This window comes from Engystomops pustulosus, chromosome 2 (assembly GCF_040894005.1).
Source record: "Engystomops pustulosus chromosome 2, aEngPut4.maternal, whole genome shotgun sequence".
In the NCBI taxonomy this organism is placed as follows: Eukaryota; Metazoa; Chordata; class Amphibia; order Anura; family Leptodactylidae; genus Engystomops; species Engystomops pustulosus.
The window spans coordinates 98,648,967-98,676,521 of record NC_092412.1 but is presented as its reverse complement, the minus strand read 5'-3'; the positions used below and the strand labels follow the sequence as shown (position 1 = coordinate 98,676,521).

The 27,555-nt window shown below is 46.5% G+C and overlaps 1 protein-coding gene across 2 annotated transcripts in view; it reads left to right on the top strand.

The window, feature by feature from the left end:
• NIPA1 (NIPA magnesium transporter 1) overlaps positions 1-27,555 on the top strand; it is a 39,504-nt gene that overhangs the window by 7,108 nt on the left and 4,841 nt on the right. Inside the window, exons 1-3 of one of the 2 annotated variants that reach the window (XM_072135678.1) lie at positions 19,368-19,664; positions 26,227-26,274; positions 27,019-27,109. In XM_072135678.1, the coding sequence (XP_071991779.1) occupies positions 19,532-19,664; positions 26,227-26,274; positions 27,019-27,109 (272 nt within the window). In that variant the 5' untranslated portion in view covers positions 19,368-19,531. Of the gene's footprint in view, positions 1-19,367; positions 19,665-26,226; positions 26,275-27,018; positions 27,110-27,555 lie in introns of those variants that run through there. The other variant, XM_072135679.1, reaches the window with a different exon arrangement.

The window sequence follows — 27,555 nt, the reverse complement described above, 5'->3', positions numbered from 1 at the left end:
AATTCTGGGTAACCCTGAATTTCCCCCGGGGCTTACGTCGCCGGTTTTTAAACAATGGCTGACCTCCGACCGCTTTAGGGCGTGCCACTTCATTGTGGACGGTGAATGGTTCAGAGGGGAGACTCTAACGTCTCCAGCAGACCTACCTCAGGCATCCCCTTGGCAGGGTGCCCAACTGACACACTTTCTGACCTCCCTACCATCCTCTTCTTTGTTTGCAAGACAGCGGACTGGTTTTGAGGGACTCTGCATGCGAAAAAATCAGGTTAGGGGTGCACTTTCACTTTCTTATAAACTGCTGACAGCCCCGCCACAAGACTACGTTCCACCATACATTCTAAAGTGGGAGAGAGACCTGGACATTAATCTCACTGAAGAACAGCGTGAAAAAGTATTTCTCATGGCCCACAAAACAACCACTAGCTCTCTCTACCAAGAAACTAACTATAAGATCCTCACTAGATGGTACAGAGTTCCTCATGTCCTACATAAAATGTTCCCAGAGGCCCCCGCATGTTGCTGGAGGTGTGGAATGGAGGAAGGGACAATCTTGCATATATTTTGGGAGTGTTCCAAGCTAGCTCGTTTTTGGGATACCGTTCTTGAGGTGGTTCGCGAGGTGACAGGCAAAGCTTTGCAAAACGACCCGGCCTGGGTACTGTTACACCATAACGAGATTTCCCTTCCCACGTATCGGCGCTCCCTGGTCCAACACTTATTGAACACGGCTAAATCTTGTATACCAGCCTGTTGGCTCTCTACTGAACCACCCACTGTCTTTCAGTGGTTGAGGAGAGTGGAGGAGGTTAGTCGGATGGAGAGTCTCTTGAGTTCAGACCCTAGAAGTGCAGCTCGCTTCCAGAAGACTTGGCAACATTGGATCATCTTTAAGTCATCATCGGCATATAATGCCCTGATACGAGACGCCCCTGAGGAGACGGAGGAGATCTGAGCTTGGAGGTGTCGCTGGTTAGGGGTGGGGGGGGAGAAATCTACTCCTTCCCCCTCTGGCCTCCTTAATCCCCCTTCCCCTCTTCTTCTCTCCCTTTCCTTTTTGATCTTCCCCTCCCCACCTGTTTTTGCTCTTTCATTCATAAATTGGCTGTTATTATTGTGCCTTACCGTTTAATGCTGTAGACGGATGTTTGCGGCTTATTTGATAATTTCTGTAAATGTTGGATTGTCTTTATCCCCTAGTCGCTCACAAAGAGCGCTGTTTGTATAAATTTTATTTTTGTTTTAAAAATTTCAATAAAAATGTAATACGAAAAAAGAAGTGTCTCCGGTTGGTATAGCATTAAAAGGATTTCCTCAGACGTGCAGGCACCAAGGTCTCCTTCCATTTTCAGACAAAGGATCATGGAAGTCCCATGTGCTTGTGTGATCAATGGGTCAGTTAGGGACAGTAATGGAGTTATGACCCATCTGAGCCCAATGCAAAGTACATTTTTAGAATCTGGCTAGCCAGCGTATTTTATACCTATGACTAAATAAGTTCTTGCATTCTTGTACACAGAAATATTAATATGAATGGGAACATAGTAAATAGATTGTGTCTGTTATCAATGTGATCCAGTGATTCATCTTGATCCAATGAGACTAGAACCCTGACCCTATGACTTCCCATTGAAAAACTTAATTCCTCCAAGTTTTGGGATCTGATCCCAGGTAGGTAGGACCCTAGAGCCCTCTTATGGGATTAAAGGGCGTGTCTGCACCTATTATAATCATAGCACCACTTGTACCCATTGTCTTTTGCCTGGGGAACCTTAACATTGCAAGTGCTGTCCCCATTTGGCCCACACAAGGTAACTAACCCACTGACTGCTGATACTTGTAGTCCTACACATGTATTTGTACTCTGCTAACTGTATATATATAATTTAACCTGTGTTGCTCTTTTATTTTGTCCGTGTCTCGGTTATATACATGCTACTGGGTTGGCTCCTCACCATGGTGGTCTACTGGGCTGATAAGGTTCTGTTTCAATGAGTCAAGTGAAAGTGGACTTTCAGCTGTTCAGGGTTATGGGTGAGTGTTGTGCTATACAAAAGTTGTATGTCCAGCTTTAACTCTCTACCTGCGCCTCCCAGAACCTGTGCGTTTAGGGATTGTCTATAAAATCAATAATTAATTGACCTTGCGTACCCCTTAGGCAACTGTTACTAAATTGGCTATTGGGGGAGACACAGAAGACATCTGACAATGTTATAATTCACACCCGGAAGAAGTCACCGTGCAGTTCTGGGTACAATGTAGCAGATCAGCACCTGTGTCCCACCAGTACTGTAGTCAATAGGTAACCTTCTATAGTCTGTGAGACAACTCTCAACATATGTAGTGTCACATGCGTTTCGGGGGAAGGGGAATTTTCATCAGTTCTTAATAACATTGGATATGATACATCAGCAAATAATGTCTTGGGTTTGGAAACCTAATGGTCCCATCGTGGGGAGTGATATGTGATTTATGTGATATGGTGTAGGATGGTAAACTGTTGTGTGTGCTAGACATGGTGGACATTTTATGATGGAAGCCCTGCTGATAATAAAAATAAGATTTTATTGAAATTGAATAGTTGACCTCTGCTTTGTAAAATAAGAAAAACTTCAATTAGTTTCATTTTTCCATTCCCCCCCCCCCTTAATAAAAATAACACAATCAATGTACAGTCTACAAAATTGGTTTTCAACAACACAGGTACTGGTCAGTTAAATATTGTAGTCTTGACGACGATGGCCCCTTCTAGTTTTGGGGTTTTCTTTTTTCACTACCTTATTTCCTTTACTTTCCTACAAGTCATAGCTTTTTTTATTTTTGCAGAGCTGTATGAGAACTTGTAATGTGTCAGTATCTTATATTCCATGCAGTGTACTGGGAACCTTGACAAAAAAATTCCAATTGCAGTAAAACTGACCAAAAACCCCCACAATTGTGCGTTTTTTTTTTTCGTATTCAAATTTTTATTAATTTTTAGTAACAAAACAATGCGTAAAGAGAGGGAGGAGGGATAGGGGTAAGCACTTACAGTCAAATAATCAGGTGTCAACATGCACCCATTTGTGGAAAGGGGAAGGGGGTTACATTTGGATAATGCAACAATTTATAACAAAGAATGTCAAGTGTATGACAACAAAAAGTCCACAATTGTGCGTTTTACTTCTAATTTTCAGCTTTTACTGTGCAATCAAAATGACGCTTCTCCTTTATTCTTTGGATCAGTACAATCAAGTAGATAACAATTACTTTTTCATACTTTGGTGACATTTTTTGTGGGAAGAGCTGACATTTTATATTTTGATATATCTGGTATTTTCAGACACATGACTACCTAACATATTTTTTTTAAACTCGTCTATTGAAAAAAAAAGAAAAGGGCACATACAAGTATCATATCGCATTTACAATGCTTACATGTACAACTTAAGTGCCATATGAAACAAAACTTTGTACACATATAAGTTATGCACAGAAATAACAAAGAAACAGAGTAGTGCACACACTGTAGACAATCCCGTCTTACCAAGGCCGCACATCACAGCAGGCACTTTGGACAGAATTCGTCAAATAGACAAAAAACAAATCACATAGTGGTATCAAGTGGAGAACAGATCATACACTGGCATTGAACAAAGTGCACTTCACACAAAGACATTAACCCCGTAAGGACGCAGGGTTTTTTCGCTCATTTCTCGCTCTCCACCTTCAAAAATCCAATCCAAATCCAAAAAACTTTTTCATTTTTACGTGTACAGACCTGTGTAAGGGCTTATTTTGTGCGTAACAAATTTTACTTTCCTGTGATGTTATTTATTTTAACATGCCGTGTACTGCGAAGCTGAAAAAAAATTCCAAATGTGGAACAATTGAAAAAAAAAAACGCACGTTCTTGTGGGCTTTGACTGTGCGCTCCAAATAACACCTCAGCTTTATTCTTTGGTTCGGTACGATCGCGGTAATTTATATAGGTTTTATTGTGTTTTAATACCTTTTCAAAAATTAAACAAATGTGTACAAAAAAGAAAAAAAAAATTTTTGCCATCTTCTGACGCTAATTACTTTTTCATACTTTGGTGCACGGAGCTATGTGAGGTGTCATTTTTTGAGAAATGAGCCGATGTTTTCATTGCTACCATTTTGATCACTTTTTGTTCCATTTTTATGTGATGTAAAAAGGTGTAAAAGTCGCATTTCGGACATTTGGGCGCCATTTCCCGTCTCGGAGGTCACCGTAACCGTTTTTATATTTTGATAGATCGGGCATTTTGGGACGCGGCAATACCTAATGTGTCTGTAATTTTTACTGTGTATTATGTTTTATATCAGTTCTAGGAAAAAGGGGGTGATTTGAATTTTTAATATTTTATTAACTTTTTTAAACTTTTTTTTTTTTCACTATTTCTTAGACCATCTAGGGCAGTGGTTCTCAACCTGTGGGTCGTGACCCCAGCAGGGGTCGAACGACCAAAACACAAGGGTCGTCTAAAGCCTTTGGAGCCACGATTTTATTGTGTTTTTACTGAAAATCGCATGGTTTGGGGTCACCGCAACATGAGTAACTGTATTGCGGGGTCACAGCATTACAAAGGTTGAGAACTACTGATCTAGGGTACATTAACCCTAGATGGTCAGATCGTTCCTACAATATACTGCAATACTTCTGTATTGCAATATATGGCATTTTTGCAGCTCATTCATTACAATGAGCCACTGGCTCATTGTAACGAACCTGCAGAAGCTATGTAGCCTCGGGTCAAACAAAGACCCGAGGCTACCATGTCAACCGATCGCCACCCCCCGATAACATTCGGGGGAGCGACGATCGGAATAAAGATGGCGGCGCCCACGTCTTTCAAATGCCACCGCCATTAACCCAACGGATGGGTTAATAGCCGCGATCGGTGCAAGCACCGACCACGGTTATTAGTGGTGGGGGTTTGCTGCAATATGCAACAACCCCCATCATTGTATGAAGAGGACTCAGCCCGTGAGCCCTCTTCATACATTCCCTGTACCACTGAGCGTTAAGGGGTTAAGCGAGGAGAACATAGCCAAAGCAGAGTATAGGGTCAGAGGAGAGTTACACCATTTACCCTACACTTTTTTGAATTTCTCGGGTGCTGCTTGTGCAGAATGACTACCTTTTCATATTGTACTATACTGTTAACTAGGGTTTTCCATTGGGAATACCTGTGAGGGTGTGGCTCCACCCACCAGATTGCCACAGGTTTACGAGCCTAATAAACAGATTGAAGGCATTAGGTCAATTGGGGATTCTAATATATCTGATAATGTATTGATCACCTCCTTCCAAAATGTTTGGAGAAATGGGCAGGCCCAAATCATGTGCCAAAAGGAAGCAGGAGTTGCATCTATGACAGCTGTGGGATGTAATTCGGCCTATTTTATGTAACCGTATGGGGGTTAGGTAACATTGATGGATTATGTAAAGTTGAATATGTTTGTTATTAATAGAGGGTGATACATAACGATGCGACTCAAGTAGCTCGGCGATGTCCTCTTCGCCCAAAGTTGAAGCCAATTCCCTCCATTCTTCCAGTGCCCTTCCCTTGCTGGAATTGGCCTTAGCCTGGATGAGGTACGAGTAGATTGTAGAGATAAGACCCCCAGGTCCGAGATCTGATTACGCCTATCAAGGGGCAAGAAGAGAATGTGGGGTCTTCTTGACATGTGATGTATCTCATGATCTGTTTACATTATTGTTTACAAAAATTGTTTACATAAACACCGCTTGAATTTGTTACAGCCAGAGAGGTTTGTGATGGTGAGTGTATTGTTTTCACATCACTAAGTCTTTGCAGTATATACCAGTACACTTTTTAAGTGTTTTTATCTTTTTTTTTTATTTTTATTTTTTTTTGGTCTCTTGTTCTTTGTATGTATCTAATAAAGATTGTTAACAATTCATGGTCGTTATGACACTTCTTCTTGTTCTTGCTACATTATTTATTCATGTGTCGATGGACCAATAGAGGTTTTTATTGTTGTGCAGGTCTCCTCTTCCCAGCCATGAGCCCAGATGCTTCAACTGCACCACAAGATAATACAAAAATATATATACGGAAGGGCCATACCTGCCAGGAATTTTGGATGTTGTAAATTGGCTAACTTCACCTAGGATCGTCCCAATCCACAAATTAAGGCTATCAGCAGGGAGTTCATGGCTTTAAAGAATGATTTAGGGATGGAGACAAAGATATTAGAGGTCACATAGAGGCATTTGGGTTGCACCACCATTTTAATAAGATTGATGCAATAGATCAGGGGTCTCAAACTCGCGGCCCGCGGGCCAACTGCGGCCCCCGGGACAATATTTTGCGGCCCCCACCTGGAAAAGCACCGCCCGCCGTGTATTCACGGCGGCGGTCGGGTCACGCTGCATGGAGAGGGCTCACGGGCCGAGCCCTCTCCATAGCCGGTAAGTCTTTGCTGCATATTGCAGCAAAGGCTTACCGGTAACACCCGCGATCGGTGCTAGCACCGATCGCGGGTGCTTTCACAGCGATGGCTGCCGGCAAAGCTGCCGGCAGCCTCAAAAAGATAGCGACGCATGGGCGCCGCCATCTTACCTGGAATCGCTGCTCCCCCAGGGGCAGCAATCCGTCTCCATGGTAGCCTCGGGTCTTCCGAAGACCCGAGGCTATTTAGTTTTAACCCCTTCATTACAATGTGCTGATAGCACATTGTAATGAATGAGGAGGAAAATCCCCATATACTGCCATACTGTAGTATGGCAGTATATGTAAGGATCGATCAGACAACCTAGGGTTAAAGTACCCTAGAGAGTCTGAAAAATAGTATAAATAAAAATAAAAAAAAGTGTAAAAAAAAAATTATAATAAAAAAACATTAAATTTCAAATCACCCCCCTTTCCCTAGAACTGACATAAATATAAATAAACAGTAAAAATCATAAACACATCAGGTATCGACGCGTCCGAAAATGCCCGATCTATCAAAATATGATAACGGTTTTTACAATGCGTTTAACCCCGTTACGGAAAATAGCGCCCAAAGTCTTTTTTGCCATTTTGAAAAATATAAAAAAATCTATAAAAAGTGATCAAAAGGTCATACAGTCCTAAAAATGATATCATTGAACATATTATCAAATTTCGCAAAAAATGACACCACCCACAGCTCCGTACACCAAAGTATAAAAAAGTTATTAGCGCCAGAAGTTGGCAAAATCAAAAAAAATAATTTTTGTACAGGAGGTTTTAATTTTTGTAAATGTATGAAAACATTATAAAACCTATACAAATTTGGTATCCCCTTAATCGTATCGACCCAAAGAATAAAGTAGACATGTCATTTGGGGCGCTCAGTGAAAGACGTAATATCCAAGCCCACAAGAAAATGGCGCAAATGCATTTTCATTGCATGTGGAATTTTTTTCCCGCTTCCGAGTACATGGCATGTAATATTTAATACCATCACTATGAAGTGCAATTTGTTACGCAGAAAACAAGCCATCACACAGCTCTTTACGTGTAAAAATAAAAAAGTTATAGATTTTTGAAGGTGGGGAGTGAAAAATGGACATGAAAAAACAGGAAAGGGCCCGTAACCGGTTAATCCGCTTCCCTCCGGTACTTGAAGATGATGAAGTCGCCGCTCTGAACGCACTTGGTGCAGGTCAGAGCGGCGACTTCATCTTCTTCGATGGGAGGGACACGGGGGGGGGGGGGGGATGGAGTGTCCCTGACTGGGCTCAGTGCGGTAGGAGCTTGGGACCCCTCGGTGCACAGGACACGTTCATAGAGAGAACACGTCTCCCAGCTCGGGGCTTTCCTTGCGCTGGGAGACGCCATGACATTTGAATCTGAATAATGATATTTTGTAAGCGCATTTTGTGTGGAAAACTTGATGCGGCCCAGCCTTACCCAGAATCTACCTCCAGCGGCCCCCAGGTAAATTGAGTTTGAGACCCCTGCAATAGATAGAAGGAGTTTGGCCCATACATCAGATTTGGACTTAAAGTGTGGAATCGGTGACCATACTGTATATTCATATCTACCATTTCTGTAAGTGATCTAGATATGCAGACCCCTAGGTATTTAAAACTGGACACCCTATATAGTGCCTCGCTGGCCGTTGAAAGGCCTGAGGCTTCCCTATCCTGTAAAAACATGATGCTCAACTTTGTTCAATTGATGTCAAGCCAAAGACGCTCCCGTAGCCACAAATAAGCTCCACTGCTCTGCTTAGTGATCTTTCTGGATCTGAAAGAAAGAGAAGGTCGTCTGCATAGAGCCCTAACCTCTCCTCCAGTGTCTTTTGTGTGTGGTACAGCGGATCAGTGCAAAGCATCCCCACCAGGGCTCCACTGCCAGTGCAAAAAGCAGCGGTGACAGTGGGCACCCCTGATGGGTGCCCTGTGCCAACTTGAACTGGTCTGAACACAACCCGTTTAAAGAGATACAAGCCTGGGGGTCCTGGTATATTACAGAGGCCCACTTTTGAAACACTGGTCCAAAGCCAATTTTATTAAGTACCCCTTGAAAGAATGGCCAGTCTGTAGAAATAAAGGCCTTGTCTTCGTCCCGCGAGGCCACGGCCTTGGCTTGTAAAAAACGTGTTGTTTATTTTTCTCATACAAACAATTAATGTATTTCCTCCCCTGCTAAAGCCATGCACATCTGTTACCTTCTGTAGGGGGTGCTATAAATGTAGCTTCTAGTGAACTACAACCCCAAGCTAGTTCCTCCTTCTCTTTGGCTGATTCCCACTGTAGGCTACCACTCAGATATGATTTGAGTGCTTCCCAGTAGTATGTGGAATGGTTGTATGGGTTGTTGTGCAATATGTATGTGTCAAGCAATGCAGGGGTTCGGTCTTGGTCACCCATCAGGCTCAACCAGAATGGGTGTATTTTATGCTTAGGGCCACCTGTAGGTGGTTCTAGAATTGGGGAATGGTCTGATGGGCCTCGAATACCTAACATAGTTATCATTCTGTTTATTCTAGGGAAAGAAGTGGTTTGATATTTTAGGGTATTTAATCTTTTTTTATATTTTTATAATTTTTTTTAGGCCCCCTGGGGAAATTGAACCTTATTGGGTCAGATCATATACTCCAGCAGGTCCTTCTATGGTAGCTATGAGGGGGTTACGGGGGTCACCAATTGCATCAAAGATGGCGGCTACCACATATGGCCGTCATTTACAGTAAGCTTTGCAGTGAAATGCATTTTACTTTAGCACTTAAGCAGTAAACAACTGCCACTGCTCATGCTTATGTTTTCATCTCTGTGCTGTTTATTTTGTTGTAGATGGCACACTGACACAATAATTACAATGTACTCGTGTACCTAAATGTTTTTTTAATGGATCCATTTGGAGGCTATAGAAAACACAAAGCAAAGACCATTCCTGCCCATGCCTTCCCATAGAAGTCTTTAGGAATAGGATCCTGGTCTATATTTAAAGATCAGTTGCTATTTAACACAGTCATGTGACCATTCAAGGGGTAAGGATATGTTAATGACATAATTTACCAGTCTTCCTTTTTTTGCGCCTCTCCACATGCAACTGATGACACATGGACCAAACAATGCAGTAGGCATCTGCCCTGTATGGGAGGGAACAGCTTGTGAGCCTTCTCTACATAGGCTTATGTTGTCTTATGTATAGACACCATATAGCAGTGATGGCGAACCTTTTAGAGGTCGAGTGCCCAAACTGCAACCCAAAATCTGCATATTTTTTGCTAAGTGCCAAAACAGCAATTCAAGCAGTAACTTATTGCAATTTTCTTGATCCATGCTGTAACACAGCTTTCAATGGGCCCGAGGGCACCAATATCTTTGTCAGAAGGAGAGGAAATTTAGGTTGTCACTGGAGCTTCCCTTGACAGCCCGGGAGGGGCTCCAATGATAATCTGACCCTGTCCATACCTCCTCTCTCTTCCTGCAGTCTTAGGTAGACCAGGATGCTCCACATTAAAATAATGCTAAACATGGCAAGTCCTGAGACTGCAGGAGGAACCCTGTCTGGCAAACTCTGCCATGGTGCAACAGCCTGTGTGCCCACTGAGAGGGCTCTGAGTGCCACTTCTGGCACCCGTGCCATAGGTTCGCCACCACTGCCATATAGTAATGTAATGTGTCAATAAGGGGTTTGTGTGTTTTTGTTGTGGAACTTACCCTAAGTGGTTATATATTTATTTAAAATAAACCTTTGTATCCCATTTTCATAAGAAATGTATGAAGTTTATTGGTTGCAAATGCACTGTCACTCTAGATGCCTAGATTTTGAGTCAAATTAAAGATATGAATCGCATCTTTCAGATTGCATCCAGCTTCTGTAAACTACAGAACTGGACATACAGGCAAGCTAAGGACTTCTGAAGCCAAATTACCCCTGCAACCACTGAACTTGCCTCAAATCGAAAATGAGGTGAGGTGAGAAGAGAACCTGGTGACAGATTCTCTGTAAAAGAGTTTTTCAGTTATACTGGAAACTCCTTAGGACCCAGCAAGGGGACAAGAAAAAATATAAATCTTAATCAGTTCAATGCTCCGCTGCCCAGTTTACACCCCGTCAGGTCCAAATGTATGGGAAGTCAAGCCCGGGGAGGCCCGTAGAGAAAAAGCTTACATTCACAGCAACCTAGGTGTTCTTACCTCGGTAACTGTAGCCCAATGATAACTGGAAAACAGGTGTTTACAGTGTAAACTATGTAGAGTAGATGATGGGACCACATATTTGTGACTTTTTATCAGTTTTTTTCACCACTCAAGGCACGTTGTTAAAAATTGGGCAGGGCAAGGCCACGCCTCAAGAGTAGGGATATTCGGAGCCCAGCATACTTGGCATGACTTCTGACAGAAAACTATACCACTCAAAAGCAAGGATTTAAAGAACCTTGTCAAGAAATCACACAATTATTAAGAAAACTGGTGCATCTTAAACATTTTGGTGCAATATGTACAGGAACAGCACTCAAGAGAAAACTTCCACGGAAAGATCTCATAGAATCATCCTTTATTCCAAAAAAATGGCTTGTACCAACATGAGGGGCATCGGCACACACTATGGAGGGAGCTCGTCATCCAATCAGTATCTATACTGATTACAAAATCCTCCTGTACCTCCTGACTGCCCAGCGTCTCAATCCACAACAAGGTCTTTGGTCTCTCTTCTTCTCCAGCTTCAATTTCCTAATACATTTCCGTCCTGCAGAGAGGAATGTAAAGATGTTATTGGGGAAGACCCTGCTCCCCCACATATTGTTACACCTGAACGCATGGTTTTCGCTGCTCCTGTGGATCTGCGACAGCTTCCTTCTGGCAAGACCTACTTCCAACCTGCTCTTCAGAAGACTATATAAACTTGGGGACATTGCTCTTGTGTCGCTGGGCACCCTGGGGTGCAACGCTTTGTCGCCCTCATAACCGGTTTCTACTGGTGGCCAGATCTGGTCAAGGATGTACGGGATTTTGTCGGCTCCTGCACTGCCTATGCCCAAAACAAGCCATCTCGTCTCAGACCAGCTGGTCTTCTCCTGCCAATTAACGATTCCCAGCTGCCCGTTGTCTCACGTGGCTATTGGCTTTATTACGGATCTTCCTCCCTCCTCTGGTAATACTGGCTGGTAACAGATCTGGGTGGTAACAGACCTGTTCTGCAAGATGTCCCACTTTGTGCCTCTGCCAGGTATGCTCTGCCTCGCATTGTTAGCCTGTTCTTCGTCCACATCTTCCGGCTTCATGGACTCCCTCTACATATTGTATTGTACCGAAGGGTCCAGTTTGTTTCCCGGTTCTGGCCTTCTCTGTTCAGCCAACTTCAAGTGAAACTGGACTTTTCCATTGCGTACCATCGGCAGTCTAATGGACAAGTGGAGAGAGTTAATCAGACTCTGGGCTGCTATCTCCGCCATTTTGTCTCTGCCCAACAGGAATACTGGTCCACCCTGTTGCAAAGGCTCCGCTCCCTTTTTCATTGTATATGGACAACATCCTCAACCACCTCTCCCTCTTGCTGAGTACTCAGATGTTTCTGCCGTCGAAGAATTGGTCTGAGATCTCAGATCCATCTGGGAGCAAACACGTCAGTCTCTATTTCGGGCATCGGCACACACCAAAATCCAGGCTGACAAAAAATGCAGGCCTCCGATTTTCGATCCTGGTGACAAAGTATGGCTGTCTTCTAGGTACATCCGTTTGAAGATTCCCAGCTACAAACTTGGTCCTTGTTTCATTGGTCCATTTGAGGTGCTGAGGAACATTAATCCTGTGGCGTATAAGCTCCGCCTTTGTCCCACTATGCGCATCCCAAAATTCTTCCATGTCTCTCTTCTGAAGCCTCTCAGCCTGAACCGCTTCTCCTGGCAAATGCCTCCTCCGTCTCCTGTAGCTAAATCCACAAATGTCTTCGAGGTTAAGGAGGTCCTGGATATGAAGATGAAGGAAGCAGTTCTTCCTTGTTGACTGGTAGGGGTTCGGCCTGAGGAGAGATCATGGGAGCTTGAGGATAACATCCTGGACCATACTCTTCTGCAGAGGCTCCTTCAGACCAAGAAGAGGGGGAGGCCAAAGGTGTGTGTGTGGGGGGGGGGGGGGGGTACTGCCACGGGTGCTCCTTTGTCCCATATCTCGGGTCGCAGGCACATCCATGTGTCTCCCTGTGCCCCCAGAGTCTCCCTTGCAGCCTCACTCACCTTTCCTGGCTCCAGCGGCAGTCCCCACCCTCTGTAAGATTTAAGGGGTCAGTGTGCTGATAATTGGCAGTGCTGGCCACCGGCCCTGATAAATTGCCAGCCCCTTCCTGTGTCCCCTGCCAGAAAGCTTTATCCCTATGCCTTGTGACTGTCTCCTGAATTCCCGTTGTGACCCAATTCCGTTCCTGATTACGCTTCTCTGCTGCCAGCCCTGACCTTCTACTCCGCTACTGACTATGATCCGGTGCTGCCTTTCCTGACCTCCTGTCTGTCCTCGACTACGATTCCGTTCTAAGACTCTGTACTTTTCCTAGGCCGCCATCGCGGACAAAGTCGCGCCTGTGGATCGACCTAGTGGTACAACGCCACAGCAAGTGCAACCCGCTTTGCGGCAGGCTCTGGTGAAAACCAGGTGCCACTTAGTCTCCTCTTCCTGATGTTATCGTCCGCGGTGGTACAGTGGTCCCACTACCCCTGAATCCTGAGGAGGAAAACAACAGGCTCATTCAAGGGGCACAAGAAATGATGAACAAATTAATGGAGCAGCAGTCACTGACAGTGTGCTGTCACTCTAATCACTGTCTATGGCACTGAGGGAGATGGTTCAGCACTGTAGTTGGCTATCTCCCTCAGTGCCATAAATATGAATAGAGCAGTAGGTAGCATGTTGTATTCTGTTTGTGTGCGTTAAAACAAACCCCGGTTCTCATGATTAGTGTATGACTGAAGGGTTGGGAGGTCACCTTCAAACAGGCAAGATTTTTGTTTCTCACAGAGCTATAACTTTGTGACACCTTAAGCTACCATGGCATTGGGGAACGTCATGGTGGGCTTGTATTGAGCCCATTACGTTCCCCCACGTCATGGGGGTTGCACAGGCTCAGAAGTAGTAGCAGTAGTTGACAAGTGGCTGAAGCAATGGGCTGTTTCACGTTGCAAAGCGCTTTTTCAAGCCTCTTACAATACATTCCTCGATCATGCGCATATAAGTGTGTTACTGTGTCTTCGCTATTGCTACCTTATCTTTCTGAAGCTTCTCTGCGTGAAGGCCATGTTGTGACTTATTGCTCTTCTGTTAGCTCTGTATAAGTATAAACATTATGGGGCACATTTACTAAGGGTCTGCGGACCGCATTTCTGTCGGGTTTCCCGACTATTTCTAATTTGCTCCACATTTTAACAGGGGTTTTTGGTGCACGTGATCAGATTTTGGTGCCATTGCGCCGACTTTCATGTGACACAAATCGGGGGGTGTGGGACAACCCGACTGATTCGGACTAAGCGTGGGATTTAAAATTCAAATTGTGTCGCAATTGTGTGAGTGACAAGCACTCACATACACCAGGAAGAAAATGGTGAACTCCGGCGGACCTCAGCGGGGAAGCGACACATGCAGGATCTCAGGCGCACTATCTTGGTGAATCACGCCGGACTTCATCCTCGTTGGACAGTCCGGATCAGGAATCGCGACAGGACCAGGTAAGTAAATCTGCCCCTCTGTCTCCCTGGAGATGGTGCTTGGTGTGGGAAATAATATGTTAAGTTCAATTACATGTTTTCGGAAAGTCAAATCCAGAGAAGAAAAACAGCGGATGTGTAGAAAATATCAATTTATTAATTCATAAACAAGACAATAAAAACATTTAAAAACCCAATAAAGGGAATAACAAACAAAAAGGACTCTCCTCAATAAAGTATTCCTCACGTAAATGACAAAACAAAGATGGAAAAAATAAATAAATAAATAAAATGAACAAGGCTGTCAATTAAATATATATACACATCATCCCAATGGTGGGGTCCAAATAGTATTTAAGAAAAAATTGTATACAAAATAAAGTGCATCGTGGATTCAATCACAAACAATTACACTACAACAATGTAATATAGAACACAAAGATGATAGTGCATAAATAAAGTGCTATGTGCAGAGTAATAGCAGCCAAGAAAACATGAGGGAGTAGGTTCAAGTGAATAAAACAGAAAGTAAATGCGTCATATTACCTAGTATAATGTATGAGGGGGAGAGCCCACGGATGCCCCACACGTATCGCCCGTCTAGCGGGCTTCCTCAGGGGATAAAGACAGGGAAATGAACCCAGGTATTTAAATGGTCTAGCGCCGCCCCCAGAAGGAGGGGGGGGGAGGGGAGGGGTTTTGGTTGCCGCGCCGCCTCACGCCTAATGAATTCATATCAAAAAGTGCCAGGTCAAGAGTGCACTGTGGCGCTCTGGAGTAACTATAGATGTCACAAAAACATAAAAACATATAAGGCAGAAATGCGATCAGTAAGTTTTAATATGATGCTTAGCAGCACTTGTGTGAGCTGCTCCCAAATGTGACCCGGAAGTAGATCACATCATATTAAAACTTACTGATCGCATTTCTGCCTTATATGTTTTTATGTTTTTGTGACATCTATAGTTACTCAAGAGCGCCACAGTGCACTCTTGACCTGGCACATTTTGATATGAATTCATTAGGCGTGAGGCGGCGCGGCACGGCAACCAAAACCCCTCCCCCCCCCCTCCTCCTGGGGGCGGCGCTAGACCATTTAAATACCTGGGTTCATTTCCCTGTGTTTATCCCCTGAGGAAGCCCGCTAGACGGGCGATACGCGTGGGGCATCCGTGGGCTCTCCCCCTCATACATTATACTAGGTAATATGACGCATTTACTTTTTGTTCTATTCACTTGAACCTACTCCCTCATGTTTTCTTGGCTGCTATTACTCTGCACATAGCACTTTATTTATGCACTATCATCTTTGTGTTCTATATTACATTGTTGTAGTGTAATTGTTTGTGATTGAATCCACGATGCACTTTATTTTGTATACAATTTTTTCTTAAATACTATTTGGACCCCACCATTGGGATGATGTGTATATATATTTAATTGACAGCCTTGTTCATTTTTTTTTTTTTTTTTTTTTTTTCCCATCTTTGTTTTGTCATTTACGTGAGGCAGGCCCGGCTCCAGCACCCGGCATACCTGGGCAAGTGCCGGGGCCCAGAGAGCTGCTGGGGGCCCACACACACGCTGTGCACATCTTCACTTCCTGTGATGAGGAGCTGTGTCCTGTGTCCTGCACTGTTCCTCCCCCACTCCTACAGACACAGCACAGGTAGAGGCTACAGAGCTGCCTGTGTGATGCAGCACATTATGGGTTAACCCCCCCCCCCCCCTCCCACCTATCACCTCTTCACACGGAGCTGCAGTAAAGCTGAAATCCGGCAGCTCAGAGATCGGGAGGAGGAGAAGCCTGAAGACTCCTCTATATGATGCCAGGGCTGCTGCAGACACCACAGGGTGTGTGATGGTATATGACATGTGCAACATCCCCCACCGGGGCCTAGCCCTTGAGGTGAGGCCTGGAGACAGCCGGGGCCCGCTGTACCGGAGTGGCTGGCGGTTGCGGCCTAAGCACGCTATTGTCACGGTGCTTGGTACGGGGGAACCGGAGGGCTGTCCTACAGCCTGGCAGGTCTCCAGCAGGGTGGTGTTGGCAAGAAATGATGAGGGAGAGGCTGCTATAGCGGATCTCCCTGGGGCAACCCCTTACTGTCCCGAGTGTGAGTCTCTGGGTGATGGACAGGGTGCCGGTGATGAAGGCAGCCGTATTAGCAGGGACCAGACGGAGACAGAAGTTGAAGAAAACAACTTACAGTTCTTTATTTGAACCGCAGGAACCGCAGCAAACGTGCCTTTAACAGGTAGGTAGGGTGCCGAGATGTGAGTTGGAGGGAGCCTCAGGAGATAGTTCACCAGCCTGGAAGTAGAGGGCAGGCTGGGAGGCAGCTGTGTCCTGGTAGGAAGCTTCAGCTTGTCCTGTAGGGCTTCAGGTATCACCTTTAAAGGTAAGATGATACCCCTTTTCCTCACTACACTAACTCTAGTCTAATGCTCCACTCTTCAGAGGCAGGGGCTAGGCTCTTCCTGCTCTGGTATGGGCTAGACAGAGATTACTCACTCACTCACTGATTCTCCTACAACAGAATCTCTCTGAATCCTTACTAGAATAATCTAGTCTCCAGAACATTCCTGGCCAGAGGTTTTATTACCTCCCTTTGGTCAGGTGGTGGCTGCTCCTCCAAACACATCTCAGCTTACAAAGGACAGGATGTAACACATATGATTGGACAATAGCATCTTGCATCATACAAAATACTTAACCTCTGCCTTGCCAGGCAGGATTCACCACTGCAATATCCCTATGTCCTGTCAGGACCATGTAGTGTGATGTGGGTACATGCAGGTGGGACGTATTCGCAAGCACTACCTCGCCATTGCATCGGCGAGGGTGTTGCACATGTATGGATGTATATATAGTGAGTGTATGGTATGTGTGATAATGTGTTTGCCTGCATGTGTATCTGTATCTGTCTGTTAGTGTGTGTCTGTTTGCCTCCATGCTTGTCTATCTTTATGCATGTATCTGTAGCTGTAAGCATGTATCTATCTGCCTGTATATATGTCTTGCTGCATGTGTGGATGTGTGAATGATAGAGAGGGTTCAGTGTAAGCAGTGATGTGTATTATGAGGTTCCGCAGCAGCTCAGGTGTGTATTTGGAGGTTCCGCAGCAGCTCAGGTGTGTATTATGAGGTTCCGCAGCAGCTCAGGTGTGTATTAGGAAGTTCCGCAGCAGCTCAGGTGTGTATTATGAGGTTCCGCAGCAGCTCAGGTGTGTATTATGAGGTTCCGCAGCAGCTCTGGTGTGAATTATGAGGTTCCGCAGAAGCTGAGTTGAAGTTTCAGTTTTATTACTTGGCAGAGTGGAGGGGCACACATTTATAGGTTCACTCTGTTGGTTAAATGACCTTAAAACTGCCCTGACCGTGACACGGCTGTTTGGGATGATAAACTGGGGAATATTTCAGGGAACAGGAGACAGTTTTTTAGTTTTTGAATTTTTAATGCTGGCACGTGAGTTCTCTGCAAAGGGGCCCACTGTGGCACTGTCGCCCAGGGGCCTACTTAAACCTGGAGCCGGCCCTGACGTGAGGAATACTTTATTGAGGAGAGTCCTTTTTGTTTGTTATTTCCTTTATTGGGTTTTTAAATGCTTTTATTGTCTTGTTTATGAATTAATAAATTGATATTTTCTACACATCCGCTGTTTTTCTTCTCTGGATTTGATTAGTACAATTTGGATGTGATACCTACTCGCTTACCCTCCCCTCTTTGTTTTCATGTTTTGGGAAAGTGAATTTATGAAGAGATATTCATTATGGCCAATAGCATTACAGTATTCTATCACCTTTTCACGCCCCCTTGAGCTGATGATGGTATGTGTTTGATATATGCAACTGTGCACTAATAAACTGGAGAGTTTCTGCATTTTCTAAGAGACTGGTGTGCCTTAGTTTGTGCTCTTGTCCCAGTACCGGGAGCCATGAAAGGGTTAATATGAAAATCACATTGCAACTGAAATAAGGGCGATTTAAGCCCTAGTGCAGTGGTGGCGAACCTATGGCACGGGTGCCGGAGGTGGCACTCATAGCCATCTCTGTGGGCACCCAGGCATCACCCCAGCACAGTGTTTTCTAGACACTTCCTGTAGGAAGAGGAAGTAGGTGTGGACAGGGCTGGATTATCATTGGAGCTTCTGCCCACAATTCTTCTTTCTCAAAAGGACCCTGCAGGAAAAGTACATGGATTATCTGAATATCCCCTCCTTCATTTAATGGTATTGGCATCCTCAATTTGCCAATATGATTGAAAGCTGTGGAAAGGCAGGGAGCAATAAGTTACTGATTAAATTACCCTGTTGGCACTTTGTGATAAGTAAGTGGGTTTTTGGCTGTAGTTTGGGCACTCGGCCTCTAAAAGGTTCGCCATCACTGCCCTAGTGCTACTCCCGGAAGATTGCCATAGTTACACATACATTGCAATCATTACATCATTTCATTGCATGAAAAAGAACTTTTATGTTACAAAGTTTGCACAAACAGTATTTAGACAAGAGGGATTATGATATCGTACATGATTAGAAACTATGAATAAAGAATTACACTAGAACTACAAAAATGCGCTCAAGTCATTACGGTCATTGAAACCTAAAGCACCCAACGCATCACATTACATAATCCATCTGGCCGCACAACGTAGGATGTCCTTCTGGCGGCCTCCACCTATAGGGTTTCTAGCTGTCTGATGCCAGAAAAATAGGGGTAGGGTCACCTGAATGACACGTTCTAATATGGTCGATAAATCTCGGCCAACCGTTCCCTAAAGTGATGGAATTAACATGTTCCCTAAATGGGAACATGTTAATTCCATGTCCTAAAGGAGTACCACACAGGATCCCCAGCCTTGATATATACATTTTTAGGGTACATTTACAGTAACCTATGCGAGTAGGGGCCCTAGCCATAGGAGATAGACCTTGTGCCGCTATCTTTTTCCCGTGTACGGTGCGTGGGGTTTTTGTCCACAACGGCAGTGTGAATGCAGCCTATACCCAAACAAGCCCTGTGAAGAACTCAACGCCCCATTGTATTTGAGTTGCGTTTATCTGTAAACGCAGCCTAATCTTATGAGAAACAAAGTGTGCTGATGCTATCTGTCATTGCTGCTGACTGGTGTAGCTATCCACATGATGTAGCGCTTGCAGGCAGGAGCGCGGCTGTCTTGCAATGTTGTAATGTAGCAATAAAGTTGAAGCAAAAAAAAAAAATTGAAAAGAAAAAGGAGTCCGCATACCCCAATGGCAATGCAGAGCAATGTATGGGAGTAGTGAGGAGCGGGCAGGACGGGTGATACCGGAAGGGGACTGCCCGGTGCGGGCTCAGGAAGAGACTAGTATGACAAGGCTACGGCCAGGGGAGTGACAGCCCGCCATGAGCGCTGCCGGCATGGACTTCCAGCCAGAGTTGCCCGTCCTGGGGCTGAGTGTGGCCGTGTTCTCCAGCCTGCTCAATGGCTCCACGTTTGTGCTGCAGAAGAAGGGCATCCTGAGAGCACGTACAAGAGGTAAGAGAGGGCACGGTGCCAGTCCTGCAGCCCCCGGAGCTCTGCTGGCAGCACACAGTGATGCAGCACTCACTGCAGTGCCAGGGCAGCGGGTCTATGAATGCAGGGCACCTTGGCAAGCCATGGTCTCCACAGACTGGCATACTCTGAGGGGGATAGGAGGGCACCTGCATGGAGACTGCTTTCTCCACATTACCAGGAACAATTATACTTTATCAGCAAAGGTGAAAGCGGGTGGTTTCCCACAGGGTGTTAAAGGGGGTCAACCATATTCCGCTTTCCCTGGGGGATCTGGCCAAAGGTCATACTTGGTTGTTATGGCTTCCCTTTAAGGCCATGTCTCGGGATTGGCCACAACCCATATGCGTTTCCACTGAAACGGGCACCAGGGGGATGATGTACAGTATCAGAAGTCTCCAAGGTAAAACTGTTCTAGTTGCCCAAACTTACAGATCCGCTGTAAGGTTATAAACATGGGCAACTAGAACAGTTGTGCTATTAGAAACTTATGATAAATCTCTGGTTTTGCATGTAAATAATGTAAAGCACTTGGTGCTCATTTCAGAACACATGGCCTAAGACTGGGTTCAGATGGACTCTTTTTGGTGTGGATTTTGGTGCGTTTTCTGTTTGGATCTACATCAGAAACCTCCATCACTTTAGTAAGCAGCTCCTAGTGCAGGTGACTGGTCATCTTTAATGTTACATCCTATATGGTGTATAATGAGGTTAGATACCCACTGCTAACAGCCACAATCAATGTTGTTAGATGCTATATAGCAGTGATGGCGAACCTTTTAGAGATTGAGTGCCCAAATTGCAAGCCAAAACCCACTTATCTACTGCAAAGTGCCAACATGGTAATTTAGACCAATATTACCTACATAAGGGCCAAATAATACTGCCACATGTTTAACACCACTATTACAACAACATAAATAGCATCATGCTTAATATTACCACCATAGAGTAATTGATTTTACACCTATGAGCATATACATATTAGCACACTCATGTAATACACACAAAGATCAAATGTATACACTCTTATTCACCCACTTATCTCCATATACACAATCCTACATGGTCCTGGACCTACCATGCTGAACCAAGTAAGCAGTGTTCTTAGGAGGTAGCTTGATACTCCCTTAATCCCAGAAGTTCAAGGGAAAGGGGACACGGGAACAAAAAAAGCACCTAACTGCTTAAAGGCTTAGGAATACAGAGTGCAGCAGACTCTTGTTGTGCTGTGCTGGCCCCATTCTTATCTCTTAACTGCACCTTCATAGAGACCCTGTAACAACACGTGCTTCCACAGTGCTGCAGCCTGCACAACATGTGGGATTAAGTGTAACCTGGGTGAGTGCACTCACAGTAGCAGGAGGAGGCAGAGATGACCTGATGTCTTCATAGATGTCTTCAATCCCGTGTGAGTCCAGGCGGAGCCTAAATTGTTTACTCACAAAGTAATGCAGAGCATCGGAACAAGCACAAGAAATGGCTCTGGATCTTTCACCTGTCTCTCCCCAAGTCCCGACTCTGGCTGCTCTCATAGTCAATTATATGCATATCTGGAAGATACACAAATAATTGATTATATTCTCCCTGTTTGACCTGTAATCTCCCCTCCAGATCAGTTTTTTACATCCCTGTGTCCAGAGGTCGCATTAACGCCTCACCACGCGTCATAGACGCGTGATGAGGCGCCATTACCCCCCAAAATAATTGCCATGCGTAAAAGAACGCATGGCAATTATTCCCTGTAGCGCGCAGGCTGAGCGGTTCAGCGTGCGCTGCAAATGAGGGAAATGTCTATAGAGCGATCGCAGCGCGCGCTGGACCGCTCAGCAGGACACGTGACTCAGTGTCAGGGGCGGGCAGGAGAGACCCGCAGCGAGAGCGCAGGCCCCGGGCGAGGCATGTGGGCAGCGGGGCTGCCGCTCCCCGTCCTGCTCCAAATGCTGCCTGCGTTTATGTGATCGATGGGACCGGGTGAGTGTGTGCAGTGTCCTGTGTGAGTGTGTGCAGTGTCCTGTGTGAGTGTGTGCAGTGTCCTGTGTGAGTGTGTGCAGTGTCCTGTGTGAGTGTGTGCAGTGTCCTGTGTGAGTGTGTGCAGTGTCCTGTGTGAGTGTGTGCAGTGTCCTGTGTGAGTGTGTGCAGTGTCCTGTGTGAGTGTGTGCAGTGTCCTGTGTGAGTGTGTGCAGTGTCCTGTGTGAGTGTGTGCAGTGTCCTGTGTGAGTGTGTGTAGTGTCCTGTGTGAGTGTGCGCAGTGTCCTGTGTGAGTGTGCGCAGTGTCCTGTGTGAGTGTGCGCAGTGTCCTGTGTGAGTGTGCGCAGTGTCCTGTGTGAGTGTGCGCAGTGTCCTGTGTGAGTGTGCGCAGTGTCCTGTGTGAGTGGTGTGTGTGCGCAGTGTCCTGTGTGAGTAGTGTGTGTGCGCAGTGTCCTGTGTGTGTGTGCGCAGTGTCCTGTGTGTGCGCGTGCAGTGTCCTGTGTGTGCGCGTGCAGTGTCCTGTGTGTGCGCGTGCAGTGTCCTGTGTGTGCGCGTGCAGTGTCCTGTGTGTGCGCGTGCAGTGTCCTGTGTGTGTGTGCGCAGTGTCCTGTGTGTGTGTGCGCAGTGTCCTGTGTGTGTGTGCGCAGTGTCCTGTGTGTGTGTGTGCGCAGTGTCCTGTGTGTGTGTGTGCGCAGTGTCCTGTGTGTGTGTGTGCGCAGTGTCCTGTGTGTGTGTGTGCGCAGTGTCCTGTGTGTGTGTGTGCGCAGTGTCCTGTGTGTGTGTGTGCGCAGTGTCCTGTGTGTGTGTGTGCGCAGTGTCCTGTGTGTGTGTGTGCGCAGTGTCCTGTGTGTGTGTGTGCGCAGTGTCCTGTGTGTGTGTGTGCGCAGTGTCCTGTGTGTGTGTGTGCGCAGTGTCCTGTGTGTGTGTGTGCGCAGTGTCCTGTGTGTGTGTGTGCGCAGTGTCCTGTGTGTGTGTGTGCGCAGTGTCCTGTGTGTGTGTGTGCGCAGTGTCCTGTGTGTGTGTGTGCGCAGTGTCCTGTGTGTGTGTGTGCGCAGTGTCCTGTGTGTGTGTGTGCGCAGTGTCCTGTGTGTGTGTGTGCGCAGTGTCCTGTGTGTGTGTGTGCGCAGTGTCCTGTGTGTGTGTGTGCGCAGTGTCCTGTGTGTGTGTGTGCGCAGTGTCCTGTGTGTGTGTGTGCGCAGTGTCCTGTGTGTGTGTGTGCGCAGTGTCCTGTGTGTGTGTGCGCAGTGTCCTGTGTGTGTGTGCGCAGTGTCCTGTGTGTGTGTGCGCAGTGTCCTGTGTGTGTGTGCGCAGTGTCCTGTGTGTGTGTGCGCAGTGTCCTGTGTGTGTGTGCGCAGTGTCCTGTGTGTGTGTGCGCAGTGTCCTGTGTGTGTGTGCGCAGTGTCCTGTGTGTGTGTGCGCAGTGTCCTGTGTGTGTGTGCGCAGTGTCCTGTGTGTGTGTGCGCAGTGTCCTGTGTGTGTGTGCGCAGTGTCCTGTGTGTGTGTGCGCAGTGTCCTGTGTGTGTGTGCGCAGTGTCCTGTGTGTGTGTGCGCAGTGTCCTGTGTGTGTGTGTGCGCAGTGTCCTGTGTGTGTGTGTGCGCAGTGTCCTGTGTGTGTGTGCGCGCAGTGTCCTGTGTGTGTGTGCGCGCAGTGTCCTGTGTGTGTGTGCGCGCAGTGTCCTGTGTGTGTGTGCGCGCAGTGTCCTGTGTGTGTGTGCGCGCAGTGTCCTGTGTGTGTGTGCGCGCAGTGTCCTGTGTGTGTGTGCGCGCAGTGTCCTGTGTGTGTGTGTGCGCAGTGTCCTGTGTGTGTGTGTGCGCAGTGTCCTGTGTGTGTGTGTGCGCAGTGTCCTGTGTGTGTGTGTGCGCAGTGTCCTGTGTGTGTGTGTGCGCAGTGTCCTGTGTGTGTGTGTGCGCAGTGTCCTGTGTGTGTGTGTGCGCAGTGTCCTGTGTGTGTGTGTGCGCAGTGTCCTGTGTGTGTGTGTGCGCAGTGTCCTGTGTGTGTGTGTGCGCAGTGTCCTGTGTGTGTGTGTGCGCAGTGTCCTGTGTGTGTGTGTGCGCAGTGTCCTGTGTGTGTGTGTGCGCAGTGTCCTGTGTGTGTGTGCGCAGTGTCCTGTGTGTGTGTGCGCAGTGTCCTGTGTGAGTGTGCGCAGTGTCCTGTGTGTGTGTGCGCAGTGTCCTGTGTGTGTGTGCGCAGTGTCCTGTGTGTGTGTGCGCAGTGTCCTGTGTGTGTGTGCGCAGTGTCCTGTGTGTGTGTGCGCAGTGTCCTGTGTGTGTGTGCGCAGTGTCCTGTGTGTGTGTGCGCAGTGTCCTGTGTGTGTGTGCGCAGTGTCCTGTGTGTGTGTGCGCAGTGTCCTGTGTGTGTGTGCGCAGTGTCCTGTGTGTGTGTGCGCGCAGTGTCCTGTGTGTGTGTGCGCGCAGTGTCCTGTGTGTGTGTGCGCGCAGTGTCCTGTGTGTGTGTGCGCGCAGTGTCCTGTGTGTGTGTGCGCGCAGTGTCCTGTGTGTGTGTGCGCGCAGTGTCCTGTGTGTGTGTGCGCGCAGTGTCCTGTGTGTGTGTGCGCGCAGTGTCCTGTGTGTGTGTGCGCGCAGTGTCCTGTGTGTGTGTGCGCGCAGTGTCCTGTGTGTGTGTGCGCGCAGTGTCCTGTGTGTGTGTGCGCGCAGTGTCCTGTGTGTGTGTGCGCGCAGTGTCCTGTGTGTGTGTGCGCGCAGTGTCCTGTGTGTGTGTGCGCGCAGTGTCCTGTGTGTGTGTGCGCGCAGTGTCCTGTGTGTGTGTGCGCGCAGTGTCCTGTGTGTGTGTGCGCGCAGTGTCCTGTGTGTGTGTGTGCGCAGTGTCCTGTGTGTGTGTGTGCGCAGTGTCCTGTGTGTGTGTGTGCGCAGTGTCCTGTGTGTGTGTGTGCGCAGTGTCCTGTGTGTGTGTGTGCGCAGTGTCCTGTGTGTGTGTGTGCGCAGTGTCCTGTGTGTGTGTGCGCAGTGTCCTGTGTGTGTGTGCGCAGTGTCCTGTGTGAGTGTGCGCAGTGTCCTGTGTGAGTGTGCGCAGTGTCCTGTGTGAGTGTGCGCAGTGTCCTGTGTGAGTGTGCGCAGTGTCCTGTGTGAGTGTGTCCTGTGTGAGTGTGCGCAGTGTCCTGTGTGAGTGTGCGCAGTGTCCTGTGTGAGTAGTGTGTGTGCGCAGTGTCCTGTGTGAGTAGTGTGTGTGCGCAGTGTCCTGTGTGAGTAGTGTGTGTGTGTGTGTGTGCGCAGTGTCCTGTGTGAGTAGTGTGTGTGTGTGCGCAGTGTGCGCAGTGTCCTGTGAGCGTAGTGTGTGTGTGTGTGTGTGTGTGCGCAGTGTCCTGTGAGCGTGCAGTAGTGTGTGTGTGTGTGTGTGTGCGCAGTGTCCTGTGAGCGTGCAGTAGTGTGTGTGAGTGTGCAGTGTCCTGTGAGCGTAGTGTGTGTGCGCGCTATGTGTGCTATGTGTATTACAGAAATTTTCATACTCCTCCTCGGGTAAAAATACTCCTCAAAAATGGTGAGAGGAGTATTTTTACCCTTCTGGAAAAATGTTAGTGCGACCTCTGCCTGTGTCTTACGTCAGACAAGTAGTACATAGCCCACTGATGAGGAGATTGAGTCAGAGAAGCGCTGCTCTCACTGTCATCCTCAGGCATCCGCCACTACGTACAGACTCACAAGCAACCACTCGCAGGCGGCACTTTAAGGTGGAGAGACACAGTTGTCCGTCTCTTCTTCCTGGGCTAAAGGTCGTTCAGGAGAAGGGAGTAAAGAGGGAGACATTAATAATAATAACAGGTCAGCTGCAGCCTGCACTGAGAAGCTGCTCTCCGGAGGGCTGCTTTGTGTAGCAGAGCAGAGAGTGCTCTCTGCTCTGCCACTCCGATGCCCAGAGAAGCACTGGAGCTCCGGCACGTAGCAGCGTCTGGTGGTTTGCCCGGAGCTCCATTAATAAAACACACACGGTGGAGGACGATGGCGTGCGTGCCAGCAGAAAGGGCTCTGCGAGCCCTGTCTGGCACGCGTGCCATAGGTTCGCCACCACTGCTATATAGTGTATAACCGATCCTGCACATTAATGGATTTAAAAAAAAGGGCATAAATAATTTACAAATTTTAAAAATGTAATCTTCTTCCTTTAGTAGAACACATATATAACACATTGGGCGGCTCTGTATCTGAAAATGCCTGATCCATTAAAGTATAAAAATAATTGTTATTTAGGGTAAATGCCATAACAGAAAATGCTTCTTGGCTCTTCTTATGCTCCCTTCATCCCCTTCAGATTCTTCTAAGCTTTGTGTCCTGTGATGGGACCAGTACCCTGAGTAGAGCTGGCCAGGAAGAGGAGATGACCTGGGAACTGAGAAGTATTTGGAGTAGTTGAGATTAATGTGTGCTCTACTTTATGTACATGCTCAGTGCGCTATAGTGACCAGCAAAACAGGATGTTGGAGTTGGTGACTGTTTTGATGGAGTCGGATTAGGAATTGAAGTTAGGGAAATGGAGTTTATTATTCATTAGAATTAGAAAATCATCAGTCTTTCATATATATTCTTTTTGTCATTTAATTATTTTTATTTTTAATTACAGGTGTGTCTTACCTTACAGATCTGATATGGTGGATAGGCACAGTCACAAGTAAGGCTTGTAACACAGTTATTGGCATTGCTCACATTGTTTTATGCAACAATTCACTCTATAGTATAGATAATACAAGACAGAGCAGCAGCCACTGGATCTGTCCTGATGTTATAGGGGAGGCGGCATCCCGGGTCCTGCATCCTCAGCACTCTGCACCATAGATGGAGCGCACATAGGGGAGTGCCCCTTCTGGGGGTTGGATCGAACAAAGAGCCCCCATTGGTTAGTGCTCTCCGCACACCCATGTGAGGGGGTGGCCCAAGCTTTATAGCTGCGTTGTGCACCATACTAGGGTTCATCGCTGGCATCAATGTGGGAGCCTTGTGTGCTATGTAGACAGTCTTTTGTTCTATATAAATAAGATTTATGATTGTTGATTGTTGCATGTAATATGTATAACCCTGATAATAACGTTCTATATTCTGTATGTTAATACATTAGGTAACATATACCTCGAATATTTAGTGTTAATTTATCTTATCCTTTTTATCAGATTCATCATTAAGGCATCACAAATGAGAAAACGCCACGATAGGGCTGTCCATTTTTTATTCACTAATGCACATACTATGGTGTTTGATTTTATTGAACATAAATAAGGGTTACATTTTAGTATTTTGTCATGCAAGTGTTTTACTTGGAAAACTATTCTTAATACAGCTGTTTAATCAAAACACATTTCCTCTATGTAATATCTTGGCTATACATATCTTCTATGACTATATATTACCTCTCTTTCAGTGGCTTTGGGCCAGATTGGAAACTTCCTTGCGTATACTGCCGCTCCGGCTGTTCTGGTGACACCCTTGGGCGCTTTGGGCATTCCCTTTGGGTAAGCCCTTGTAGAATATCCTGTTAAAAATGACAGAGGGGCACATTTACTAAGGTGCTTGCACCAGTTTTCTGTCGTACTTTGCATGTTCTTTCATGTGCAAACTGCTTGCACAGGTATTTAAAGTATCCACGCCGCATATGTGGCGCATACAATCCTTTCGTGTCGTGGCTGCACTGTTTTTCACACAATGCAAATTTTGTCATTGAAATGGGCTTTCCAGTGCACAGTCGGACCATGCTCCACATTTATCATGCAAAGTCAGACAGAAATGTGTCGCACGCCCCATGTTAAAGGTGCACCATAAAAAGTCGCCACAATTCATGAATCTGGCGCACCCTGCACACTACACAGGCAAACTGTACATAGTGTAGTTTGTACTTATTTTAGTAAATGTGCCCCTGAGAGTGTAATTGTATACTGGCTTGGTAACTGGAGTTAGGAGT